A 24,917-nucleotide genomic window follows, 5' to 3' on the forward strand; every position below is an offset into this window, starting at 1 on the left:
CTCATCCTCTGTCAGCCCCTACTCCTCTGGCCTTCAATCTTTCCCAGCATCAGGGTCTTTTATAATGAGTCAGTTCTTCGCATCACGTGGCTAAAGTATCAGAGTTTCAGCTTCAGCATCAGTCCTTCCAATGAATATCCAGGACTGATTTCCTTTAGGATGGACTGGTTGGATCTCCTTGCAGTCCAAGGGACTCTCAAGAGTTCTCCAACACCACAATTCAAAAGCATCAATTCTTTGGTGCTCAGCTTTCTTTGTAGTCCAATTCTCAAATCCATACATGACTACTGGAAGAATCATAGCCTTGACTAGATGGACCTTTGTTGGCAAAGTAATGTCTCTGCTTTTTAATATGATGTCTAGGTTGGTCATAACTTTTCTTTCAAGGAGGAAGTGTCTTTTAATTTCATGACTGCAGTCACCAGCTGCAGTGATTTTGGAGCCCCCCAAAATAAAGTTTGTCACTGTTTCCATTGTTTCCCCATCTATTTGCTATGAAGTGATGGAACCGGATGCTATGATCTTAGTTTTGAATATTGGGTTTTAAGCCAACTTTTTCCACTCTCCTCTTTCACTTTCATCAAGAGGCTCTTTAGTTCCTCTTCGCTTTCTGCCATGAGGGTGGTGTCATCTGCATATCTGAGGTTATTGATGTTTCTCCTGGCAACTTTGATTCCAGTTTGTGCTTTATCACAATGGCATTTCACATAATGTACTTTGCATAGAATTTCACATAATGTACTTTGCATAGAATTTAAATAAGCAGAGTGACAATATACAGCCTTGACATACTTGTTTCCCATTTGGAACCAGTCTGTTGTTTCATGTCCAGTTCTAACTGTTGCTTCTTGACCTGCATACAGATTTCTCAGGAGGCAGCTCAGGTGGTCTGGTATTCCCGTCTCTTTCAGAATTTTCCACAGTTTTTGTGATCCACAGTCAAAGGCTTTGGTGTAGTCAATAAAGCAGAAATAGATGGTTTTCTGTAAGTCTGTTGCTTTTTCTATGATCCAACGGATGTTGGCAACTTGATCTCTGGTTCCTCTGCCCTTTCTAAATCCAGCTTGAACATCTGGAAGTTCATGGTTCACTTATTGTTGAAGCCTGGCTTGGAGAATTTTGAGCATTACTTTGCTAGCGTGTGAGATGAGTGCAATTGTGTGGTAGTTTGAATATTCTTTGGCATTGCCTTTCTTTGGGATTGGAATGAAAACTGACCTTTTCCAGTCCTGTGGCCACTGCTGAGTTTTCCAAGTTTTCTGGCATATTGAGTGCAGCACTTTCACAGCATTATCTTTTAGGATTTGAAATAGCTCAACTGGAATTCCATCACCTCCACTAGCTTTGTCCATAGTGATGCTTCATAAGGCCCACTTGACTTTGCATTCCAGGATGTCTGGCTCTAGGTGAGTGATCACACCATCGTGGTTATCTGGTTAATGAAGATCTTTTTTGTATAGATACAAGTAACTTATGTAATAAAAGTTTGTGTGAATATTAGTAATATCCTTTTCTTCTTTCCTGGAAGTCACTTCAGCCACATGGGACCATGTAATGATACACAAATTTCAGAGTTTCTCCTTCTGGGATTTTCAGAGGAACCAGAACTGCAGCCCCTCATATTTGGGCTTTTCCTCTCCATGTACCTGATCACTGTGTTTGGAAACCTGCTCATCATCCTGCTTGTCAGCTCAGACTCCCACCTCCACACCCCCATGTACTTCTTCCTCTCCAATCTCTCCTTTGTAGACATCTGCTTCACCTCCACCACCATCCCAAAGATGCTGTGGAACATCAAAACTCAGAACAAAGTTATAACCTATGAAGGTTGCATCACACAAATTTATTTTTTCATACTCTCTGCAGTATTGGATATCTTTCTCTTGACTGTAATGGCCTATGACCGGTTTGTGGCCATCTGCCACCCCCTGTATTACACAGTCATTATGAACCCCCGGCTCTGTGTCCTGCTGGTCCTGGTGTCCTGGATAGTGTGTATATTGAATTCCTTGTTACACAGTTTAATGTTGTTGCCGCTTTCCTTTTGCACAGATGTGAAAATCCCCCACTTTTTTTGTGACCTCAGTCAAATGATCCAACTTGCCTGTTCTGACACATTTCTGAATAACATGGTGATGTATTTTGCAAGTGTCCTGTGGGGTGGTGGTCCCCTGGCTGGTATCCTTTACTCTTACTCTAAGATAGTTTCCTCTATACATGGAATCTCATCATCTCAAGGGAAGTATAAAGCATTTACTACATGTGCATCTCACCTCTTAATTGTCTCCTTATTTTTTTGTACAAGCCTAGGAGTGTACCTTAGCTCTGCTGCTACCCACGGCTCACAGTCAAGTGCAACAGCCTCAGTGATGTACACTGCGGTCACACCCATGCTGAACCCTTTCATCTATAGTCTGAGGAACAAAGACATAAAGGGAGCTATGAAGAGACTCTTTGTGATGGAAAGTCTTAAAAGGCCCATTATTCTGGGTCTGGAGAGGTGCTCATGGCTTAAGGGATTAAAGCTTTAGTCAGTAGTTGTGATTCTTTAATCAGATTGTGAAAGTAGAACTTGTTTTTATTAATTTTCTGGAATTTTCATTTTTTCAACTATTCTATGTAATTTAGTTACTCATTTTATTAAGCTATCTTCTCTCTCAGATATCCAACAGCTTTCCCCTCTTTTTTTCTAAAATATTCCCAAACTTTGATATTGAAAATTGGACATTCCCAAATTCCCATTTTTATGCAACTACTTGGATTTACTAAGAACAATTTCTTCTCAAATGACTAATATCACCCCGTGTACTATGTCTTTAGTTTTACTAAAAAAGGAATCATCAGATATCACTCCAAAGGAAAAACATGACAAACATGGAAGCTAAGCCATCTTTGTAAGATTATAGGAGAGAAAAATCTGAGATCATAGCTTTTCACTTCTGTGTCCAACATTCCTTGTATATCAGATCCTTAACTGGTAGTCCTGATATTGTAGACTTTAAAATACAAGTGTGTTTTACAACAAGTCATTGGGTTTATTTTCCTAATTAGGATTTTGTTTTCTTATCAGCCTCTGTGTCCACATTACCTACCATAGTCACTGGCAAAACTGATTATTGCATACATGTCTGCCAGTGTAGTCTACACAGAAACACAAATTGCAACACAAATTGACTTAAACCCAAATTTACTTAATATCACCTTCAAGTCAGAAATGACCTTGAATATAATAAAGTAACTTTTAAAATATACTTTGTATTATTATTTATGACATTTGTTTTCAAGCTATGAATCTACTCATTGCAGTCTGGAATACTAGTGTCAATGTATAAGGGGACCTACTCACTGAAATGAAGGATTGATTAATCGGCTTTATACTTTATTATTGAATTATCTTACTCTCCCTAATTGAAAACTCAAGGTGAGCCTATAACTATGACTTTTTCCATTGGTCTTAATGAAACATCTCATCAATTCCAAATGTTGTCATAAACAAAAAGAGCAGTGAATGAACAACATTATCCACTATATATCTCCCATATACAAATGAATTTCTTCAATTTGCAAGATCAAAACTGATTCATAAGAACATGACTTCCTGTTTAGACCCAAGATTCAGGTTCGGCAATTTTTGTACACAAACACATATGTCCTTACAAACTTTCCTGAATATTAAGAAAGTAATATCAATGAAGTCACTTTTTAATATAGTTGTGTGGAAAAAAACAACTTGGATAAGAGAGTAATCAGAAATGCTTTCTTCAATCTCAGAACATGTGTGAAAAACACATGGTGAAAAATAAGAAGCAGTAGATGATTAGCTTTGCCCTCAATATCATTCACTTTGATTATTACGTTTGCGGGCAGGCTGCATAACCAGTTATCCTACAATACAATGGTAAAATATAATGCATTTATTATCAAATAAGATGGTATGTTTTGGAGTTGTTTCAAGTTCTACTAGGTTTCTCATGAGTCTGTGATTAGCTGTCAGTCTCTCTATACGTTTCTAAGTCTCATCCATGATCCAGTAGCTGGCTGTAGTGCTTTGTATTTTAAACTAAACTATAGACAGTTCATTCATTTCTCAGTTCAGTTCAGTCATTCATTAATGCCTGACTCTTTCGACCCCGTGGACTGCAGAACACTAGGCTTCCCTGTCCATTACAAACTCCATGAAGTAAAAGTGAAGTGAAAGTGAAAGTCGTTCAGTCGTGTCTGACTCTTTGCGACCCCATGGACTATACAGTCCATGGAATTCTCCAGACCAGAATATTGGAGTGGGTAGCCTTTGCCTTCTCCAGGGGATCTTCCCAACCCAGGGATCAAACCCTGGTCTCCCTCATTGCAGGTGGATTCTTTACCAGCTGAGCCACTGGGGAAGCCCAAGAATACTCATGTAGGTAGCCTATCCCTTCTCCAGGGGATCTTCCCAACCCAAGAATCTAACCGGGGTCTCCTGCATTGCAGGCAGATTCTTTACCAACTGAGCTATCAGGGAAGCCCACAAACTCCTGGAGCTTGCTGAAACTCATATCCATTCAGTCAGTGATACCATCCAACCATCTCCTCTGTCATCCCCTTCTCCTGCCTTCAATCTTTCCCAGCATCAGGGTCTTTTCTATATCTATGTTAATATAGTTTACAGGAGAAAATGAGTTTATCAAATGTAAATTGCCCTAATTTATTCCACTGCTCCTATAGTCATATAATGCTTTCCTTTCTTCCTAGTTAGAAGACATATCACCCACATTTATTCAGGGCGACTCAGCTACCTGTACTCTAGGTCTGACTCTGAGTCATGCATCATTAGAGATTTTCTTTTTTTAACTATTTTATTGGGACTATAACAGGTAATAAATTGAATATATTAAAAATGCACAAGTGAAACTCCAATACTTTGGCCACCTCATGCGACGAGTTGACTCACTGGAAAAGAGTCTGATGCTAGGAGGGATTGGGGGTAGGAGGAGACGGGGACGATAGAGAATGAGATGGCTGGATGGCATCACCGACTGGATGGACATGAGTTTGAGTGAACTCCGGGAGTTGGTGATGGACAGGGAGGCCTGGCGTGCTGTGGTTCATGGGGTCGCAAAGAGTCGGACACGACTGAGCGACTGAACTGAACTGAACTGAATAGAGGAACTAGAGGGATTAATAAGATGGCAGGATAGAAATTTCCATGTCTGTCCCCTCTAAGAAACATCAAATAAGAACAACTATCCATCCATCAAAATACCTTCATGGGAGCAAGGGATTCCAAGTGAGACATTACAGCACTTTGATGAAGCAAAATAATTTTTAAAAGATGCATTGATTAAGGTAGGAATGACAATTAAGGTAGGAAGGTAAGTAATGTGTCACATTACTGCTGTCACACATACCTCAAGTCTAGGCATCTCAGTATGGAGAGAGAAACCTCCACGTGGGAAAAGACGAGTGAAGTAAGCACCTGAATTCACCACAAACTCCAGTTCCAGGCACATACTAGTGCCAGGCTAACTCCCATAAGTCTAGATCTCAGACAAGGCTCTGCACACACAAGCTCCTGGCTCACCCCAACACCCAGCTGGAGCACATAGTCTCAGTATCCACACAGGCTCCTGCAGACACAGTCCATGCAGGCTCCTGAAGATACAAGCTTGTGGCCCAACCGAGCAGCCTTGCCCCTGAGATCTAACTTTCAGACTTGGCATGACACCAACACAGCATATAGCTCCCTAGCCTTAGGCAAACTCCCTTGAACTAAAGAGCTTGCCTTCACTAGGACAAGGCCAGCCTCTACCTACTGAGATGTCAAACCCTTCACATGAGTCCCTGGCACCTGGATGACACAACCTGTACCAAGAATCCATGCCCAGCCACACAGAACTACATGGTATGTTCATCACCACAGACTCAGGTGCCAAGACAACCTCAGTGATTCCAAGATCCAGACCCTGCTCCTTGTGGTTCAGACACTGTGCCAAACCCCAGGGAAGCAAGAACCAGGCCAACCACTTATTCAAGCTCCAAGCCTGCCCTCTCAAGGACTCCAGAAGCACCTTCACCTTTGGACACCACCAGAGAGCCCACACTGTATCTTTGAGAGGCTTGCTCTAGAAGCACTTTGCATGCAGACTAAATTGTGAAGAAATGAAATATCTGAACCAACAAATAAAGAGTAAGGAAAATCAATCAGTGACCTAAACTTCTCAACAACAACAACAAAATTAAGGACCCAACAACTTCAGTTGCGAATTCTACCAAAAATTTAAAGAACAATTAACATCAATTCTCAAATTCTACTAAATGATTTAAGTGGAGGAAACACTCCCAAATTTATTTTACAAGGCCAGTGTTACCCTTATACCAAAGCCAGGTAAAGATACTACAGGAAAAAAAAATGACAAGCTGATATCCCTAATTAATATAGATACATACATTATCCAAAAAAGATACACCACATTGAAGAGACAAAATAAAAGATAATAGATAAAACAAACATGATAAGCTTAATAGATGCAGAAAAAAGAAAAAAACTTCTGGCAAATTTAGCTTCCTTTCATGATACAAAGTCTCAATAAATTTGATATAGACAGATTATACCTCAAAATAACAAAGACCATATATGACAAGTCATAGTTTTAACAACTACTCAACAGCAAAAGGTTCAAAATTCTCTCTCTAAGATGAAGAATAAAACAAAGTTACTACTCCCAGCACTCCACTTCAGCATAGCACTATAAGTCCTAGCTCGGTCAACCAGAGAAGAAAAAGAATTAAAAACTATCTGAAACCAAAAGGAAGGAGTAAAATTGTCTCAGATTGAAGATGATATCATCTTATATATAAATACCTAAATACTGCACCCAAAAAAACTGTCAGAAATAGTAAACAAATTAAGTTTTGGACACAAAGTTAACCTACAAAATCAGCTGCATTATGCACAGCAAAAGAAACAACTAAATGAGGAGGCAACTGACAGCAGAAGAAAAGTTTTTAAACCTTATATCTGATAAAGAATTAATATTCAAAATATATCAGGAAATACTGCAACTCAATAGAAAAATGCAATCCAATTAGAAAAGAAGAAGATCTGAATAGACATATTCCAAAAAATGACATGCATGTGACAACAGGAACATGAAAAGATCTCAGTTTTGCTAACTGTTCAGTTCAGTTCAGTTCAGTTGCTCAGTCGTGCCCAACTCTTTGCGACCCCTGACTGTTAGGTAAATACAAATCAAAATCACTATGAGATATCACTTTACATCTTTTAGAATGGCTCTTATAAAAAAGAGGAGATAAATATGTTAGTGATGAGATGGAGAAAAGTGAAGCCTTGTGCACTACTGATGGGAAGCAAAATTGGTACAGTCACTATGAGAATGAGTATGATATTCCACAAAACGTTAAAAAATAGCATTGCTATATGATCCTGCATAACATTTTGGGTATATATCCAAAGAAATGGATGATGGAGGTGTGATGAATCCTGGGAGTTAGACCTATAAATGTATGGAGAGTTCGTAGAGAAGGAGTAACAAAACTTTACATCTGAACTGGTCTCTTGGAAACAAAATCAATAAGGAAAATTTCCTTGCCATCCATACCACTGTCACTCAAGGAAAGTATGTACTTGTAAGTTGGAGTAACAAGAGGGAAATTGCCAAATAGACAGATATAAGGAGATAAATTCTTCCCTGCTGAGATTGGACTGGATGAGACACTGTTGTTTCTTTTGGGGTTCTAAACCTGACTCAAGGGCCAGTTGAGTCAAAACTCCTTTCTTCTCTCCAGGGAAAGATTTCAATCTCCACTATCAACTATTCGGGAGGAATTTGTGTTTTCTCCTGGAGGTTGTATTCTTAGAGGTCACAACCAGGTGAGTCTGAGAACCCATGGACACTGTAGGAGTAGGTCTGAATGAAATGCAAGAATGTTTACCTGAGGTCACTTGAGAGACATTCCTGATTAAACTGGAGCCTGAGAATTACTGTGGTTGTTTGCTTGCTTGCTTCACATATTAACTGATGTATTTATTTATGGTGTCCAAAGAGAACTGAATATTTCACTCAGCTTTGCAGAGTCACTGTTGAAAATTAAATGGAAGCTAGATTAGAAGAGATAGTGGGAGGGGTGAAGTGATTCTGGTAAAAGTAGAACATAAGTTCAAGGGCCTTTGCAATTAACTGGAATAAAGAAATATCCTTATTAGCTAAGGAGAGATACACAGTGAAATGATAAGATTTTTCAGTTTTAAGGTGGTATATTTGACTGGTGCATACTTACATATTAATAAGGAAAACCCATACCAAGGAATGCTTGAAAATATACTCTTGCAACAGTATTTCTTGAGACACACCTCTCAAGACACACATCTCAGTGTGGGTGTTCACATGAAAGGAAATTATGTAGCATATGAAAAGATTCAAAGTAACAATGTCTACTTTCCAATTATTTTGTTATCTGTGAAGCTGAATGTATTTATGTGTTTGTCAGATACATACTTTCTCCACTGTAAATTGTATATAGAAGTACTTTCCTTTTATATAATGAGATCATAGTGCTTTTATGCCCAATTTTTCCATTTATTAAAAAGATAAGAGTTTTTTGCTGTGTTGTTTAAACCAACTGGCTGTTAAGCATTTGGTTAATTTATGTATGCATGGGTTTCTTGTTGAGGAGGAGAATACTAATTCTCTAGAGATATTGGGAAATATTCCTGTCACAAGTCAGTATTTTGGAAGTCCATGGGACCTAGTAAATACAGGTAATCAGTGTCAAGTTTGGAAGAAACATTAACTCAAGATTTGGACAAGATGTAAGGAGGTGAGACCTGTGGAAGGCAAGAGAAGGCATGGAGAAGGAAGAATAAAGACTGGATTCACCTGACTTCTAATCTGCTCTCCTGGGAACAGAGAATCAACAGGAATCATTTTCTTTGTGTTCAGACAAGTGTTCCCACAGGGAATTTGTGTGCTCAGAGGTGGGACTAACAATGGCAACAGTGCCTAATGAGCAGCCTGGGGAGCTAAAACTGCTTCCACTACAACCCCACAGTGTGTGAGTCCGTGCTCCCGGTACTAGAAAGACGGTTGCTGCATTTGGAGTTCTTATTGTGGCTCACAAACCAATATTTGGGAACAGAACTTCAGTCTCCACCATCAAACACTCAGAGAGAATTTCAGACGTCCACACAGAGATTCTCCTGTTAGAGACAGTATCCAGGTATATCTGAGAACTCAGTAGATATGTGAAGAAAGGTGCAGAGAGAAACGAACCTGAAAACTTTAACCTAAGGCCGCCTGAGAGCCAAACAGCCCTAGCCCTGATATAAGAGACTGTGTTTTTTGCTAGGTAGGCTAATTAATCTACAATTAATGTATTTAATATGCCAAAAAGAGAAGTGTCTTTTGAACTCAGAAATAGGAGGATCACTATTATACTATAAATACAAGGATCACTGGGTTTCCCTGGTGGATCAGATGGCAAAGAATCCACCTGCAATGCAAGAGACCTGGGTTCAGTCCCTGGGTTGGGAAGATCCCCTGGAGGAGGGCATAGCAACCCACTCCAGTATTCTTGCCTGGAGAATCCCCTTGGATAGAGGAGCCTGGTGGGCTGCACTCCATAGCGTCACAATGAGTCAAACGTGACTGAGCAACTAAGCACAGTACAGCAAAGCACAAGGATCACTATTATAACTAACTGGTGGGGGATGAAGTTTAGTTAATGAGAATGAAGAAGAATGGAAGCATAAACTGGTTCCAGTAAAATTAAAACATATCTGAGGAAACTTACAGTCAAGGAGAGTGGTAAACTAGAGTATTAAGTTTAGAGACTTGTGCAGTGAACCAAAGGCATTTTTTAAATGTTTAAGATAGGATGAATTTGAGTCATATTTGTGTGCTTATTAGAAAGACTCAGACTAAGGGAGATGGATATTAGTTTGCAACATCAGTTCCCAAGACAAAGAATTCATGGTTCTCTCACATGTTTGTTATTCATATGGGAAAAAAATTGTGCTTAATATGAATAAGTGTTATGCTAACAAGCTTTACAATTATTTCACTATTTAGAGGTGGGGAAGCAATGGTGACATTTGAAGGGTAGAAGAAAAAAATCAGACACATCTCAGCAACAGTGATAACCTTTCACTTAATACCAGAAAGGAACTTTTCTGAGAGTTTTACATACATTGAGTAAATCTGTCAAGCACCTCCAGACAATGGATACTACTCTGCTTACTATTTAAAGGAAATTAGTTTACAGCAATACCATCCAACATGCACCTGATCTCTTCTGATCTCAGAAGCTAAGCAGGGTCAGGACTGGTTAGTACTTGGATGATGGGAGACCACTTGGAAATACTGATTTCTATAGGCTTCGAAATGAATAAATAAAATAGAATATTAGCACTTACAATGGTTCAGTTGGCTCCCTATGAACAAGCAACTAGTGGTAGATTCAAAATTAAAAACTCAGTTTTCTATGCCCAAAATTTTGCACATAATACCATTTTAGCATCTTTCACATTTTCATCTTTAAAAATGTTCACTGGTTGTTATATTTTATATATTTTCTGTTGTGAATTGAGAGTTTATTTTCTAATAGCATTTATCTAATGGAAAGTTTAATCAGTAAAATGTCATAACATTCTAAAATATTGTTTATTTCTCTAGATAATGAATTATGAGTTTTTCCCCCCTTCTTTTATTAGGTATTCTGGGCATTAAGGGGATATAGTTTGGTAATGGTTCCAAACTGGGTTTGGAATGCTGCCATAACCAGAAAAGAGTCTATCTCATCATAATCTCGCACAATTACCTTAGTATTCTATTTTATCCCTGATGTATAGATCTCTCTTCTTATTCTCCATTAAAATTTTTTTATGTTTCCTTAAATACTAGACATAAAATGGGCATATAAGTATAGATCTTCATGTTTATATGTCCCCAAGAGAATTATCACTTGGTCAGTTCAGTTCAGTTCAGTTCAGTCACTCAGTCATGTCTGACTCTTTGTGACTCCATGGACTGCAGCATGCCAGGCTTCCCTGTCCATCACCAACTCCCAAAACTTGCTCAAACTCAGGTCCATCGAGTCAATGATGCCATCCAACCATCTCATCCTCTGTTGTCCCCTTCTCCTCCTGCCTTCAATCAGTTGGTATTGCTTGCTATTTCTACATAATTTTTTAATTGAAATGATATTGGTTTATCACAGTATGAAGTATCCATGTACAATATTTTATTTTGAGTTCTACAGCATATTTACCACCAACATGTTAGTTTCCAACCATAACCACATAGTTGTTCCTGTTTATCAAATTTATATCCCTTCTCCTCTCTCCTCTTGTAACTATTCTGTTTCTCTATATCTGTTTCTTTTTATGTGAATTTGGTTTGTTTATTTAATTTTTTTTCTTTCTTATATACCACACATGACTAAAATCATAGGGTATTTGTCTTTTTGCATCTGACTTATTTCCTTCCATCATAACCTCAAGGTCCAGATGGACATTTGTCAAAAATGTTAAGATTTCTTCTTTTATTTTAGCCATACAATATTCCATTGTAGATACAGTCCACATTCTTTTTTCCTGTCTTATTTATTTATTTATTTTAAATTGAGGGAAAATTGCTTTATAGCATTGTGTTGGTTTCTGCCAAACATCAATGTGGACCAGCCATAGGTATATCTATGTCTCCTCCTTTTGAACCTCCCTCCTCCCTACCCACCCCACCCATCTAGGTTATTACAAAGCCCCAGTTTGAGTTCCCTGTGTCATACAGAAAATTCTCATTGGTTATCTATTTTATGTATGGTAATGTATGTTTCCATGTTGCTGCTACTGCTACTGCTGCTAAGTCACTTCAGTCGTGTCCGACTCTGTGTGACCCCATAGACAGAAGCCCACCAGGCTCCCCCGTCCCTGGGATTCTCCAGGCAAGAACACTGGAGTGGGTTGCCATTTCCTTCTCCAGCATGTACTTCTACTAGAGACCAAAATAACATGGTCTGCCAGTAAGAAATGGTATGTGAGTTGCCTAAGCCCAACTAAAATGTATAATAAAAACCAAACATGATTGAAAGTATATATGTAATGCTAAAAAAAGTCTTTAGATTGTTAGGTTATAGGCTATCTACATAAAAATACACACGCCAATTATTTACAGAGTTAATGTTTTATAGCTGGGGGAAAAGTTACTTGATAAAAGTACTAATTTGGGGGGAGGGGGTCTAATTAGTTCCTAGATTCTAAATACCTAGACTCAGTTAAGGAAGCTAATACCTTAACACTGCCTTTCCTAACATTCCATTTTCTCAGTTGGAGGGTTGGTTACCGGATAAAAGATAGCTACCGAAGGCCAAGAATTCTGCCCAAGAATACCAATGAGATTTTTTGGTAGTTAACAGTTAGAAGGAGTGCTACTGGCAACCAATGGGAAAACCAGGGATGCTGCCAAAGGTCTTAAACACACAGTCCCCTGACAAAGAAATAACCAGCCCCAAACGTCAACAGTGCAGCTGAGAAACCCTAATCTAACATTATCATGCCATTTACAAGATAGTTCTTTTATATCTCAATACTATCCAACAATAAGATTCTTACCTTTGCATCTCTTCTTGTGTAAGATTCTTTCTCATTTCTCTAGATAAATGGTAAAGACGATGGAGTGTAGACGCATGAAAAAGAGCATTTCCAGATTTCCAAAATACAGTTGAGACTTTGTTATAGTAATTTGCCATCAACTGAGGCTTGGGCGGTTTTTTAGATAAGGAGAATAGCCCATGAATATCTTCCACAGCTTTGAATGCTTCCTGCCACAATTCCATGTTAATCTCTTCATATATCCAACCCTATCTTTCCTTCCCCACTATGTCCATAAAACTGTTCTTTATACCTGTGTCTCTATTGCCCCCCCTACAAATAATTTCATCAGTACCATTACCGATTTCATATATATGCATTACTACATGATACTTGTTTTTCCCTTTCTTACTTCACTCTGTATAATAGGCTCTAGGTTCATTCACCTCATTAGAACTGACTCAGATACATTCCTTTTTTATGGCTGAGTAATATTCCATTGTGTACATGTACCACAGCTTCTTTATCCATTCAACTGTCAGTGGACTTCTAGGCTGCTTCTGTGTCCTAGCTATTGTAAATAGTGCTGCAATGAACATGAGGGTACATGCATTTTTTAAAAAATTTTGGTTTCCTCAGGGTATATGTCTCAGGGATAGCTGGGCCATAAGGTAGTTTTATTTTAAGTTTTTAAAGGAATTGTCATACTATCTTCCATATTGGCTGCATCAATTTACATTCCCACCAACAGTACAAAAGCATTCCCTTTTCTCCACACCCTTTCCAGTATTTATTGTTTGTAGATTTTTTGAGGATGGCCATTCTGAACAGGTGTGAGGTGATATCTTGTTGTTTTGATTTTCATTTCTCTAATAATAAACCTGATACTGAGCATCTTTTCATATGTTTATTAGCTATCTGTATGTCTTCTTTGGAGAAATGTCTGTTTAGGTCCTTTTCCCAATTTTAATTGGATTGTTTGTTTTTCTGGTTGGTATTGATTTGTATGAGCTGCTTGTATATTTTGGAAATTAATCCTTTGTCAATTGTTTCATTTGCTATTATTTTCCCTAACTCTGGGGGTTATTTTTTCACCTTGTTTATAATTTTCCTTGCTGTGCAAAGTTTTTAAGTTTAATTAGGCCCCACTTGTTTATTTTTGTTTTTATTTCCATTACTTTAGGAGGTGGGTCATAGAGGACCTTGCTCTAATTTATGTCATTGAGTGTTCTGCCTATGTTTTCCTCTAAGAACTGTATAGTTTCTGGTCATACATTTAGGTCTTTAACCCATTTTTAGTTTATCTTTGTGTGTGGTGCTAAGAAGTGTTCTAATTTCATTCTTTTACATGCGACTGTCCAGTTTTCCCAGCAGCACTTATTGAAGAAACTGTCTCTGTCCCATTGTATATTCTTTCCCCCTTTGTCAAAAATAAGGTACCCACAGGTGTGGGGGTTTATCTCTGGAATTTCTATCTTGTTCCATTGGTCTATATCTTCGTTTTTGTGCCAGCACTATACTGTCTTGTTGACTGTAACTTTGTAGCATAGTCTGAAATCTGGATGGTTGATTCTTCAAGCTCCACTCTTCTTTCTCAAGATTGCTTTGGCTTTTCTGGGTCTTTTGTGTTTTCATATGTATTGTGAGACTTTTTGTTCTAGTTCTGTGAAAATTGCCATCTGTAATTTGATAGGGACCACACTGAATCTGTAGATTGCATTTGGTAGTCATTTCACAATATAGATTCTTCCAACCCAGGAATATGGCATATCTCTCTATTTGCTGATGTCTTCTTTGATTTCTTTCATCGGTGTGTTATAGTTTTCTGTACAAAGCTCTTTTGTCTCCTTAGGTTTATTCCTAGATATTTTATTCTTTTTATTGCAATGGTGAATGAGATTGATTCCTTAATTTCTCTTTCTTAATTTTCATTGTTAGTGTACAGGAATGCAATTGATTTCTGTGTGTTGATTTGTAGTCTCCAAATTTGCTAAATCCACTGATTAGCTAGGTAATTTTCTGATACTATCTTTAGGGTTTTCTATGTATAGTATCATGTCATCTGCAAACAGTGAGAGTTTTACTTCTTTTCCATCCTGAATTCCTATTATTCCTTTTTCTTCTCTGATTCTCTTGCTAAGATTTCCAAAGCTATGTTGAACAATAGTGGTGAGAGTGGGCACTCTTATCTTGTTCCTGATCTTAGAGGAAATGCTTTCAGTTTTTCACCACTGAGAATAATGTTTGCTGTGGATTTTTCCTATATGGCCTTTTTATTATGTTGAGGTAGGTTCCTTTTATGCCCATTTTTGAAGACTTTTTCATCATAAACTACTGCACAATTGCACTCATCTCACACGCTAGTAAAGTCATGCTCAAAATTCTCCAAGCCAGGTTTCAGCAATACATGAACCGTGAATTCCACATGTTCAAGCTGGTTTTAGAAATTGCCAACATCCACTGTGTTGGTGTCCTTTAATGGACTGGGACCTGACAGTCCAAAGTCGATGATAAGAAAGTGAAAGAGAGAGCCAGAGGGAGGGAGAGAGAGAAAGAAAGACACCGGACCCAAGCTCTGATGGAGCAAAGGTGCTTTAATGATTTTTCTGTGAGGTTATATAGGCTGTGGTACAAGAAGTTTCTTATGACAATGATAAAGATCAGAAAATGGAACGTACAGCAGTGGTTACCAAGGGAACAAGGGATTAATAGTAGTCACAAGGTCAGGAGACAATCCATATCTCAAGAAAGGGGATCGAGACTAAGCAGTTTTGTCGTAAAGAGAATGTTTACTAAAGGAGATTCAAGCCTGTCCCACACCTCAGTTCCTGGGAGCAGCATGCTGCTCCGCTTGAAAAGAAACAAAGGACTTGTGAGAAACAGCATGTAGGAACCATCATGTTAAACACTCCCCAACACCGCTGGATCATGGTAAAAGCAAGAGAGTTCCAGAAAAACATCTACTTCTGCTTTATTGACTATGCCAAAGCCTTTGACTGTGTGGATCACAAAAAACTGGAAAATTCTGAAAGATATGGGAATACCAGACCACCTGACCTGCCTCTTGAGAAACTTGTATGCAGATCAGGAAGCAACAGTTAGAACTGGACATGGATCAACAGACTGTTTCCAAATAGGAAAAGGAGTACATCAAGGCTCTATATTGTCACCCTGTTTATTTAACTTCTATGCAGAGAAGGCAATGGCAAGCCACTCCAGTACTATTGCCTAGAAAATCCCATGGATGGAGGAGCCTGGTAGGCTGCAGTCCGTGGGGTCGCTAAGGGTTGGACACGACTGAGCGACTTCACTTTCACTTTTCACTTTCACACATTGGAGAAGGAAATGGCAACCCACTCCAGTGTTCTTGCCTGGAGAATCCCAGGGACGGGGGAGCCTGGTGGGCTTCTGTCTATGGGGTCACACAGAGTCGGACACGACTGAAGTGACTTAGCAGCAGCATGCAGAGTACATCATGAGAAACGCTGGCTGGAGTAAGCACAAGCTGGAATCAAGATTGCTGGGAGAAATATCAATAACCTCAGATATGCAGATGACACCACCCTTATGGCAGAAAGTGAAGAGGAACTCACAAGCCTCTTGATGAAAGTGAAAGAGAAGAGTGAAAAGGTTGGCTTAAAGTTCAACATTCAGAAAACTAAGATCATGGCATCCGGTCCCATCACTTCATGGCAAATAGATGGGGAAACAGTGCAAACAGTGGCTGACTTTATTTTTCTGGGCTCCAAAATCACTGCAGATGGTGATTGCAGCCATGAAATTAAAAGGTGCTTTCTGCTTGGAAGGAAAGTTATGACCAACCTAGACAGCATATTAAAAAACAGAGACATTACTTTGTCAACAAAGGTCCATCTAATCAAGGCTATGATTTTTCCAGGGGTCATGTACGGATGTGAGAGTTGGACTATAAAGAAAGCTAAGAGCTGAAGAATTGATGCTATTGAACTGTGATGTTGGAGAAGACTCTTGAGAGTCCCTTGGATTGCAAGGAGATCCAACCAGTCCATCCTAAAGGAAATCAGTCCTGGGTGTTCATTAGAAGGACTGATGTTGAAGCTGAAACTCCAATACTTTGGCCACCTGATGTGAAGAGCTGACTCATTTGAAAAGACCCTGATGCTGGGAAAGATTGAGGGCAGGAGGAGAAGGGGACGACAGAGGATGAGATGGTTCGATGGCATCACTGACTCAATGGACATGGGTTTGGTTGGACTCCGGGAGTTGGTGATGGACAGGGGGGCCTGGCATGTTCCGCTTCATGGGGTCACAAAGAGTCAGACACGACTGAACGATTTAACTGAACTGAACTGAGTGATGAATTTTACAGAAGGTTTTTTTTACACCTATTGATATTATCATATGGCTTTTATCTTTCAATTTTTTCATATGGTGTATCACATTGATTTGCATATATTGAAAAATCATTGAATCCTTGGGATAAATTTGACTTGATCATGGTATATGATCTTAATGTGTTGTTGAATTCTGTTTGCTAGAAATTTGTTGAGGATTTTTGCATCTATGTTCATCAGTGATATTGGCCTTTAATTTTCTTTTTCTGTGTTATCTTTGTCAGTTTTGGTATTACAGTGTGGTGGCCTCATATTATGTGTTTGGAAGTGTTCCTTCCTCTGCAATTTCTTAAAAGAGTTTTACAAGGACAGGCATTAGCTCTTCTCTAAATGTTTGATAGAATTCATCTGTGAAGCCATCTGGTCCTGGGCTTCTGTTTTTTGTGGAGATTTTTTTGTCACAGTTTTTATTTCACTGCTTGTAATTGGCTTGTTCATAATTTCTATTTCTTCCTGGTTCAATTTTGGGAGATTAAACTTTTCTAAAAATCTGTCCATTTCTTCCAGGTTGTTCATTTTATTGGCATATAGTTGTTCATAATAGTCTTTTATGATCCTTTGTATTGTCTGTTGTAGCCTCGCCTTTTTTATTTCTAATTTTATTGATTTGATTCTTCTCATTTTTTCTTATGAGTCTGGCTAAAGATTTGTCAATTTTCTTTATCTTCTCAAAGAACCAGCTTTTAGTTTTATTAATCATTGCTATTGTTTCCTTCATTTTTTTTTTATTTCTCCTCTAATCTTTATGATTTCTTTCCATCTGCTAACTTTGGGATTTTTCTGTTCCTCTTTTCCTAGTTGTTTTAGATGTAAAGTTACGTTATCCATTCGATGTTTTTCTTGTTTCTTGAGACAGGATTGTATTGCTGTAAACTTCCTTCTTAGAACTGACTTTGCTGCATCCCATAGGATTTGAGTTCTGTTTTCATTGTTATTTTGTTTATAGGATTTTTTAAATTTCCCTTTTGATTTTTTTAGTAACCTGTTCATTATTTAGAAACATATTGCTTAATCTCCATGTGTTTGTGTTTTTTGCAGTTTTTTCCCCCTGTAATAGATACCTAGTCTCATAGTGTTGTGGTCAGAAAAGATGTTTGATACAATTTCAGTTTTCTTAAATTTACTGAGGTTTGATTTATGACCCAAGATGTGGCCTATCCTGGAGAATGTTCCATGTGTACTTGAAAGTGTATTCTTCTGGATTTGGGTGATATGTCCGGAAGATAGCAATTAGATTCATCTGGTCTAACATGTCATTTAAGGCTTGTGGTTCCTTATTTTCTGTTTTGATGGTCTATTCACTGATGTAGGTGAGGCATTAAAGTCCCCTACTGTTATTGTGTCACTTTCAATTTCTCCTTTTATGTCTGTTAGTGTCAGCCTTATATATTGAGGTGCTCCTATGTTGGGTACACAAATATTTATAATTGCTATGTCTTCCTCTTGGACTGATAGCTTGATCATTATGCAGTGTCCTTCCTTATCTCTTGTAATATTATTTCCTTTGAGGTCTGTTTTGTCTCATATGAAGATTGCTATTCCAGCTTTCTTTTGATTTCCATTTGCATGGAATATCTTCTTTTATGCTCTCACATTCAATCTGTATGTGTCTCTGCATCTGAAGTGGGTCTCTTGTAGACAGCATATGCCATATATTCTTGTGTTTGTATCCATTCAGCCAGTCTCTGTCTTTTGGCTGGGCCATTTAATTCATTTACATTTGAAGTTAAGTTCAGTTCAGTGCTCAGTCATGTCCAACTCTTTGCAATCCCATGAATCACAGCACGCCAGGCCTACTTATCCATCACCAACTCCCAGAGTTCACTCAAACTCATGTCCATCGAGTTGGTGATGCCATCCAGCCATCTCATTCTCCGTCGTCCCCTTCTCCTCCTGCCCCCAATTCCTCCCAGCATCAGAGTCTTTTCCAGTGAGTCAACTCGTCGCATGAGGTGGCCAAAGTATTGGAGTTTCAGCTTTAGCATCAGTCCTTCCAATGAACACCCAGGATTGATCTCCTTTAGAATGGACTGGTTGGATCTCCTTGCAGTCCAAGGGACTCAAGAGTCTTCTCCAACACCACAGTTCAAAAGCATAAATTCTTCGGCGATCGGCTTTCTTCACAGTCCAACTCTCACATCCATACATGACCCCTGGAAAAACCATAGCCTTGACTAGACGGACCTTGGTTGGCAAAGTAATGTCTCTGCTTTTCAATATGTTTTCTAAGTTTGTCATAACTCTCCTTCCAAGGAGTAAGCGTCTTTTAATTTCATGGCTGCAATCACCATCTGCATTGATTTTGGAGCCCCCAAAAATAAAGTCTGAAACTGTTTCCACTGTTTCCCCATCTATTTCCCATGAAGTAATGGGACCAGATGCCATGATCTTAGTTTTCTGAATGTTGAATTTAAGCCAACTTTTTCACTCTCCTCTTTCACTTTCATCAAGAGGCTCTTTAGTTCCTATTCACTTTCTGCCATAAGGGTGGTGTCATCTGCATATCTGAGGTCATTGATATTTCTCCCAGAAATCTTGATTCCAGCTTATGCTTACTCCAGCCAGCGTTTCTCATGATGTACTCTGCATAGAAGTTAAGTAAACAGGGTGACAATATACAACCTTGAAGTAGTCCTTTTCCTATTTGGAAACAGTCTGTTGATCCATGTCCAGTTCTAACTGTTGCTTCCTGATCTGCATACAAGTTTCTCAAGAGGCAGGTCAGGTGGTCTGGGATTCCCATCTCTTTCAGAATTTTCCACAGTTTATTGTGATCCACACAGTCAAAGGCTTTGGCATAGTCAATAAAGCAGAAGTAGATGTTTTTCTGGAACTCTCTTGCTTTTTCCATGACCCAGAGGATGTTGGCAGTTTGATCTCTGGTTCCTCTGCCTTTTCTAAAACCAGCTTGAACATCTGGAATTTCATGGTTCACGTATTGCTGAAGCCTGGCTCGGAGAATTTTGAGCATGACTTTACTAGCGTGTGAGATGAGTGCAATTGTGCGGTAGTTTGAGCATTCTTTGGCATTGCCTTTCTTTGGGATTGGAATGAAAACTGACCTTTTCCAGTTCTGTGGCCACTGCTGAGTTTTCCAAGTTTTCTGGCATATTGAGTGCAGCACTTTCACAGCATTCTCTTTCAGGATTTGAAATAGCTCAACTGGAATTCCATCACCTCCACTGGCTTTGTTCGTAGTGATGCTTTCTAAGGCCCACTTGACTTCACATTCCAAGATGTCTGGCTCTAGGTGAGTGATCTCACCATCGTGATTATTTGGGTGGTGAAGATCTTTTTTGTACAGTTCTTCTGTGTATTCTTGCCACCTCTTCTTACTATCTTCTGCTTCTGTTAGGTCTATACAATTTCTGTCCTTTATCGAGCCCATCTTTGCATGAAATGTTCCCTTGGTATCTGTAATTTTCTTGAAGAGATCTCTAGCCTTTCCCATTCTGTTGTTTCCCTCCATTTCTTGCACTGATCACTGAGGAAGGCTATTCTTTTGAATTCTGCATTCAGATGCTTATATCTTTCCTTTTCTCCTTTGCTTTTTGCTTCTCTTCTTTTCACAGCTATTTGTAAGGCCTCCTCAGACAGCTATTTTGCTTTTTGCATTTTTTTTCCATGGGGATGGTCTTGATCCCTATCTCCTGTACAGTGTCATGAACCTCCATACGTAGTTCATCAGGCACTCTATCTATCAGATCTAGTCCCTTAAATCTATTTCCCACTTCCACTGTATAATCATAAGGGATTTGATTTAGGTCATACCTGGATGGTCTAGTGATTTTCCCTACTTTCTTCAATTTAAGTCTGAATTTGGCAATAAGGAGTTCATGATCTGAGCCACAGTCAGCTCCTGGTCTTGTTTTTGCTAACTGTATAGAGCTTCTCCATCTTTGGCTGCAAAGAATATAGTCAATCTGATTTCGGTGTTGACCATCTGGTGATGTTCATGTGTAGAGTCTTCTCTTGTGTTGTTGGAAGAGGGTGTTTTCAATGACCAGTGCGTTCTCTTGGCAAAACTCTATTCTCCTTTGCCCTGCTTCATTCCGTATTCCAAGGCCAAATTTGCCTGTTACCCAGGTGTTTCTTGACTTCCTACTTTTGCATTCCAGTCCCCTGTAATGAAAAGGACATCTTTTTTGGGTGTTAGTTCTCAAAGGTCTTGTAGGTCTTCATAGAACCGTTCAACTTCGGCTTCTTCAGCATTACTGGTTGGGGCATAGGCCTGGATTACTGTGATATTAAATGGTTTTCCTTGTTAACTAACAGAGATCATTCTGTCATTTTTGAGATTGCATCCAAGTACTGCATTTCGGACTCTTTTGTTGACCATGATGGCTACTCCATTTCTTCTAAGGGATTCTTGCCCACAGTAGTAGATATAATGGTCATCTGAGTTAAATTCACCCATTCCAGTCCATTTTAATTCACTGATTCCTAGAAAGTCTATGTTCACTCTTGCCATCTCCTGTTTGACCACTTCCAATTTGCCTTGATTCGTGGACCTAACATTCCAGGTCCCTATGCAATATTGCTCTTTACAGCATTGGACCTCGCTTCTATCACCAGTCACATCCACAGCTGGGTATTGTTTTTGCTTTGGCTCCATTCCTTCATTCTTTCTGGAGTTATTTCTCCACTGATCTCCAAATTGGTCTATTCAAATTTTCTCTACCTTCAGTCTATAGTTGTGTGATTCTAAAGATTTTATTTTTTCTAGGTTGCCTGACTTGTTGGCTTATAGTTGTTCATAGTAATCTCATAATCCTTTGTATTTCTATTGCATTTATTGCTATTTCTGCTCTTTTATCACTGGTTTTATTTAATATGGATCATTTTTAAAGTCTTTATTGAATTTGTTACAGTATTGATTCTGTTTTTATGTTTAGTTTTTTTCGGCCACAAGGCATATGGGATCTTAACTACATGACCAAGCATTTAACCCATATCCTCTGCACAGGAAATAAAAATCTCAACCACTGGACCACCAAGGAAGTCCCTGTTTCTGATTTTATTAATCAGGGACTTTTGTTTTTTCTTTTTTCTTAGTTAGTCTAATAAAGTTTTTGTCAATTTTGTTTATCTTTGAAAGACCCAGCTTGATTGAACCAAATCATTGATTTTTTTCCATCCTCTTTATAGTTTTCATTTCATTTATTTCTGCTTTGATTTTTCTTATATTCTTTCTTTTACTGACTTTTGGCTCTTTGCTCCTTTTCTATTTCTTTTAGATGTGAAGTTATATTGTTTGTTTAGATCTTTCTTGTTTCTTGTGGTAGGTAAGGATTAATATACAATTCTCTCTTATTACTAAGTTTGTTTTATATCAATGGTTTAAGTATGTCATACATTCATTTTTATTTGTATACGGAAATTTTATGACTCTGATTTGTAATATTCCAATTGTTAAGTAGCATGTTGTTTAACATGCACATATTTATGATTTTTACAACTTTTTCTTATAGTTGATTTATAGTTTCTTACCATTGTGATCAGAAAATGCTTGCTATACTTTCAATCTTCTAAATTTATTAAGATTTGTATTGTTGCCCAACACACGGTCTACTCTAGAGGAAGGTCCATTTGCTCTTGAGAAGAATGTGTCCTTCAGACCCAATGTTTCATATGAGGCTACTATTTCCTGTTTACTTTATGTTTCAATGATGTATTCACTATGTAAGCAGGGTGCTAAAATCCACTACTCTTCTTGTGTTGCTGTCAGCTTTCTCCATTTACATCTCAAAAACTGCCTTATACATGTCAGTTCCTCTGTTTTAGATGCATATAGATTAATAACTATCATTAGCTTTATAACTTGTCTTCATCATTTTTAGGTCTTCCTGAATTCTCAGTAATAAATAACACCCTCATCCACTGTTTTTATACCAGTTTTTCTATCTTCACATATTTCACTATGTCACATGATATGCAATATTTATTTGCTTATATTTTTTCACTGTCATTATATTATTTGGCTTTTGTTTCTCACAATCTTATGCCTAGAAAATGGCCAGTACTCATCATATGTTCCTCAAATGCATAAAATATTTCTCATTACAACTGTTTAATGCATGATTCCTTGGGAGAAAATCTGAAAAGTTTCTCCATATAACCGTCTATATAGGACTACCTGAGGACTTTAGATATCTTCTCCTACTCAGTCTATATATTTCCTACTTAGTCTGTACAGACTTTCTTACAAGTCTGTATATTTCATCTCTCTCTAACAGAATTCCTAGTCAGAGATGTTGCAAAACACCTCTTAAATGTTTTATTATATATTTACTTTACATATATATGGTTCAAAATATACATTGTAGCATTTTAAATAATAATACTTATTTGTACAAAATTATATATGTATTTTTTATTCCTAGTCATCAACACCAGCACATGGTATCAGGAAATGATACACAAAATTCAGGATTTCTTCTTCAGGGATTATCAGTGGAACCAGAACTGCAGCCATTCATATTTGGAATGTTCCTCTCCATGTATCTGATCACTGTGTTTGGAAATCTGCTCATCATCCTGGCTGTCATTTCAGACTCCCATCTTCACACCCCCATGTACTTCTTCATCTCCAACTTGTCCTTTGTAGACATCTGTTTCACTACCACAACGATCCTAAAGATGTTAATAAATATACAGATCCAGAGCAAAGTTATATCCTATGGAGGGTGCATCACTCAGATGTATTTTTACATGCTGTTTGCAGCGTTGGATGATTTTCTTTTGACTGTGATGGCCTATGACCGCTTTTTGGCCATCTGCCACCCCCTGCACTACACAGTCATCATGAACCCCCGACTCTGTGGACTGCTGGTCCTGGTGTGCTGGGTCATTAGTGCCTTGTTTTCCTTGTTAGAAAGCTTACTGGTGTTACAGCTGTCCTTCTGTACAGACTTAGAAATCCCCCACTTTTTCTGTGAAATCAAACAGGTTGTACTACTTGCCTGTTGTGACACTTTTCTTAGTGATGTTTTTATGTATTTTACATCAGTGTTGTTGGGTGGTGGCCCCCTGGCTGGTATTCTTTATTCTTACTCTAAGATAGTGTTCTCCATACATAGAATCTCATCACCTCAGGGGAAATATAAAGCGTTTTCCACCTGTGTATCGCACCTCTCAGTTGTCTTCTTATATTACTGTTCAAGCCTAGGAGTGTACCTTAGTTCCACTGGTACCCACAGCTCATACTCAAGTGCAACAGCCTCAGTGATGTACACTGTGGTCACACCCATGCTGAACCCCTTCATCTACAGTCTAAGAAATAAAGACATAAAGAGTGCTCTGAAAAGATTCTTTCAGATGGCAGTTATAAAAAGGAAAATTGTTCTGGATCTGAAGAAGCATCCTTGAAGAACGAATCAAGGCCTTGAGACAAGGAATCCCTATTGTTTGATCAGATTCTGGGTGTTGAACTTGCTGTTTGTATTAATTTCTTAAAATTTCCATTTCATTGATTTGAACACTTTAGACAATTTGTATACTCACTATTTTAAGTTTCCCCTTCTATCTGCTGATTTTTTCATTTTCTTTTGTCCACTTCCCTACTTTTCCATTTTTATTTGTGTATTTTCCTACTTTCACAAAGTTTTTCCCAGCATTGGGAAAAAAGACTTGGAAATTTTGATTAATCTTGTGGTACAACATGGGTTAATTAAAGATCATTTTTCTCAAATGACATTTATTATCCTGAATGATTTTAGAAGAACTACAAAAACTGGAAAATGAGTAATAGAATTTCAGTAAGTACATACATATCAATAATTACTTTAAGTGCCAACGGAATAAATGATTCAATAAAGAGACATAAGGTAGCTGAGTGGATAAAAAAACAAAGCCCATCTATATGCTGGGCTTCCCAGGTGGTGCAGTAGTAAAGAAACTGCCTGCCAATACAGGAAATGTGGAAGATGTGAGTTCAATCCCTGGGTTGGGAAGGTCACCTA

At 38.3% G+C, this 24,917-nt stretch overlaps 2 protein-coding genes across 2 annotated transcripts; both read left to right on the forward strand.

Moving 5' to 3' along the window:
- The first annotated feature begins 1,541 nt into the window (after positions 1-1,541).
- On the forward strand, positions 1,542-2,531 carry LOC129558886 (olfactory receptor 7A17-like). The gene has a single exon (XM_088839304.1). It carries the CDS (start codon positions 1,542-1,544, stop codon positions 2,529-2,531), a length of 990 nt encoding a protein of 329 aa, XP_088695430.1.
- A 20,824-nt stretch (positions 2,532-23,355) lies between these two features.
- LOC129558561 (olfactory receptor 7A17-like) lies at positions 23,356-24,324 on the forward strand. The gene has a single exon (XM_055429814.2). It carries the CDS (start codon positions 23,356-23,358, stop codon positions 24,322-24,324), a length of 969 nt encoding a protein of 322 aa, XP_055285789.1.
- The last annotated feature ends 593 nt before the right edge of the window (positions 24,325-24,917 follow it).

The sequence above is a fragment of the Moschus berezovskii genome, chromosome 8 (assembly GCF_049115385.1).
Source record: "Moschus berezovskii isolate FMDL1 chromosome 8, NW_MosBer_1.0, whole genome shotgun sequence".
Classification (NCBI taxonomy): Eukaryota; Metazoa; Chordata; class Mammalia; order Artiodactyla; family Moschidae; genus Moschus; species Moschus berezovskii.

Bases quoted from the DNA above. Each gene is read 5' to 3' on its own strand.
- LOC129558561 (XM_055429814.2), top strand. From the start codon at position 23,356: ATGGTATCAGGAAATGATACACAAAATTCAGGATTTCTTCTTCAGGGA.
- LOC129558886 (XM_088839304.1), top strand. From the start codon at position 1,542: ATGGGACCATGTAATGATACACAAATTTCAGAGTTTCTCCTTCTGGGA.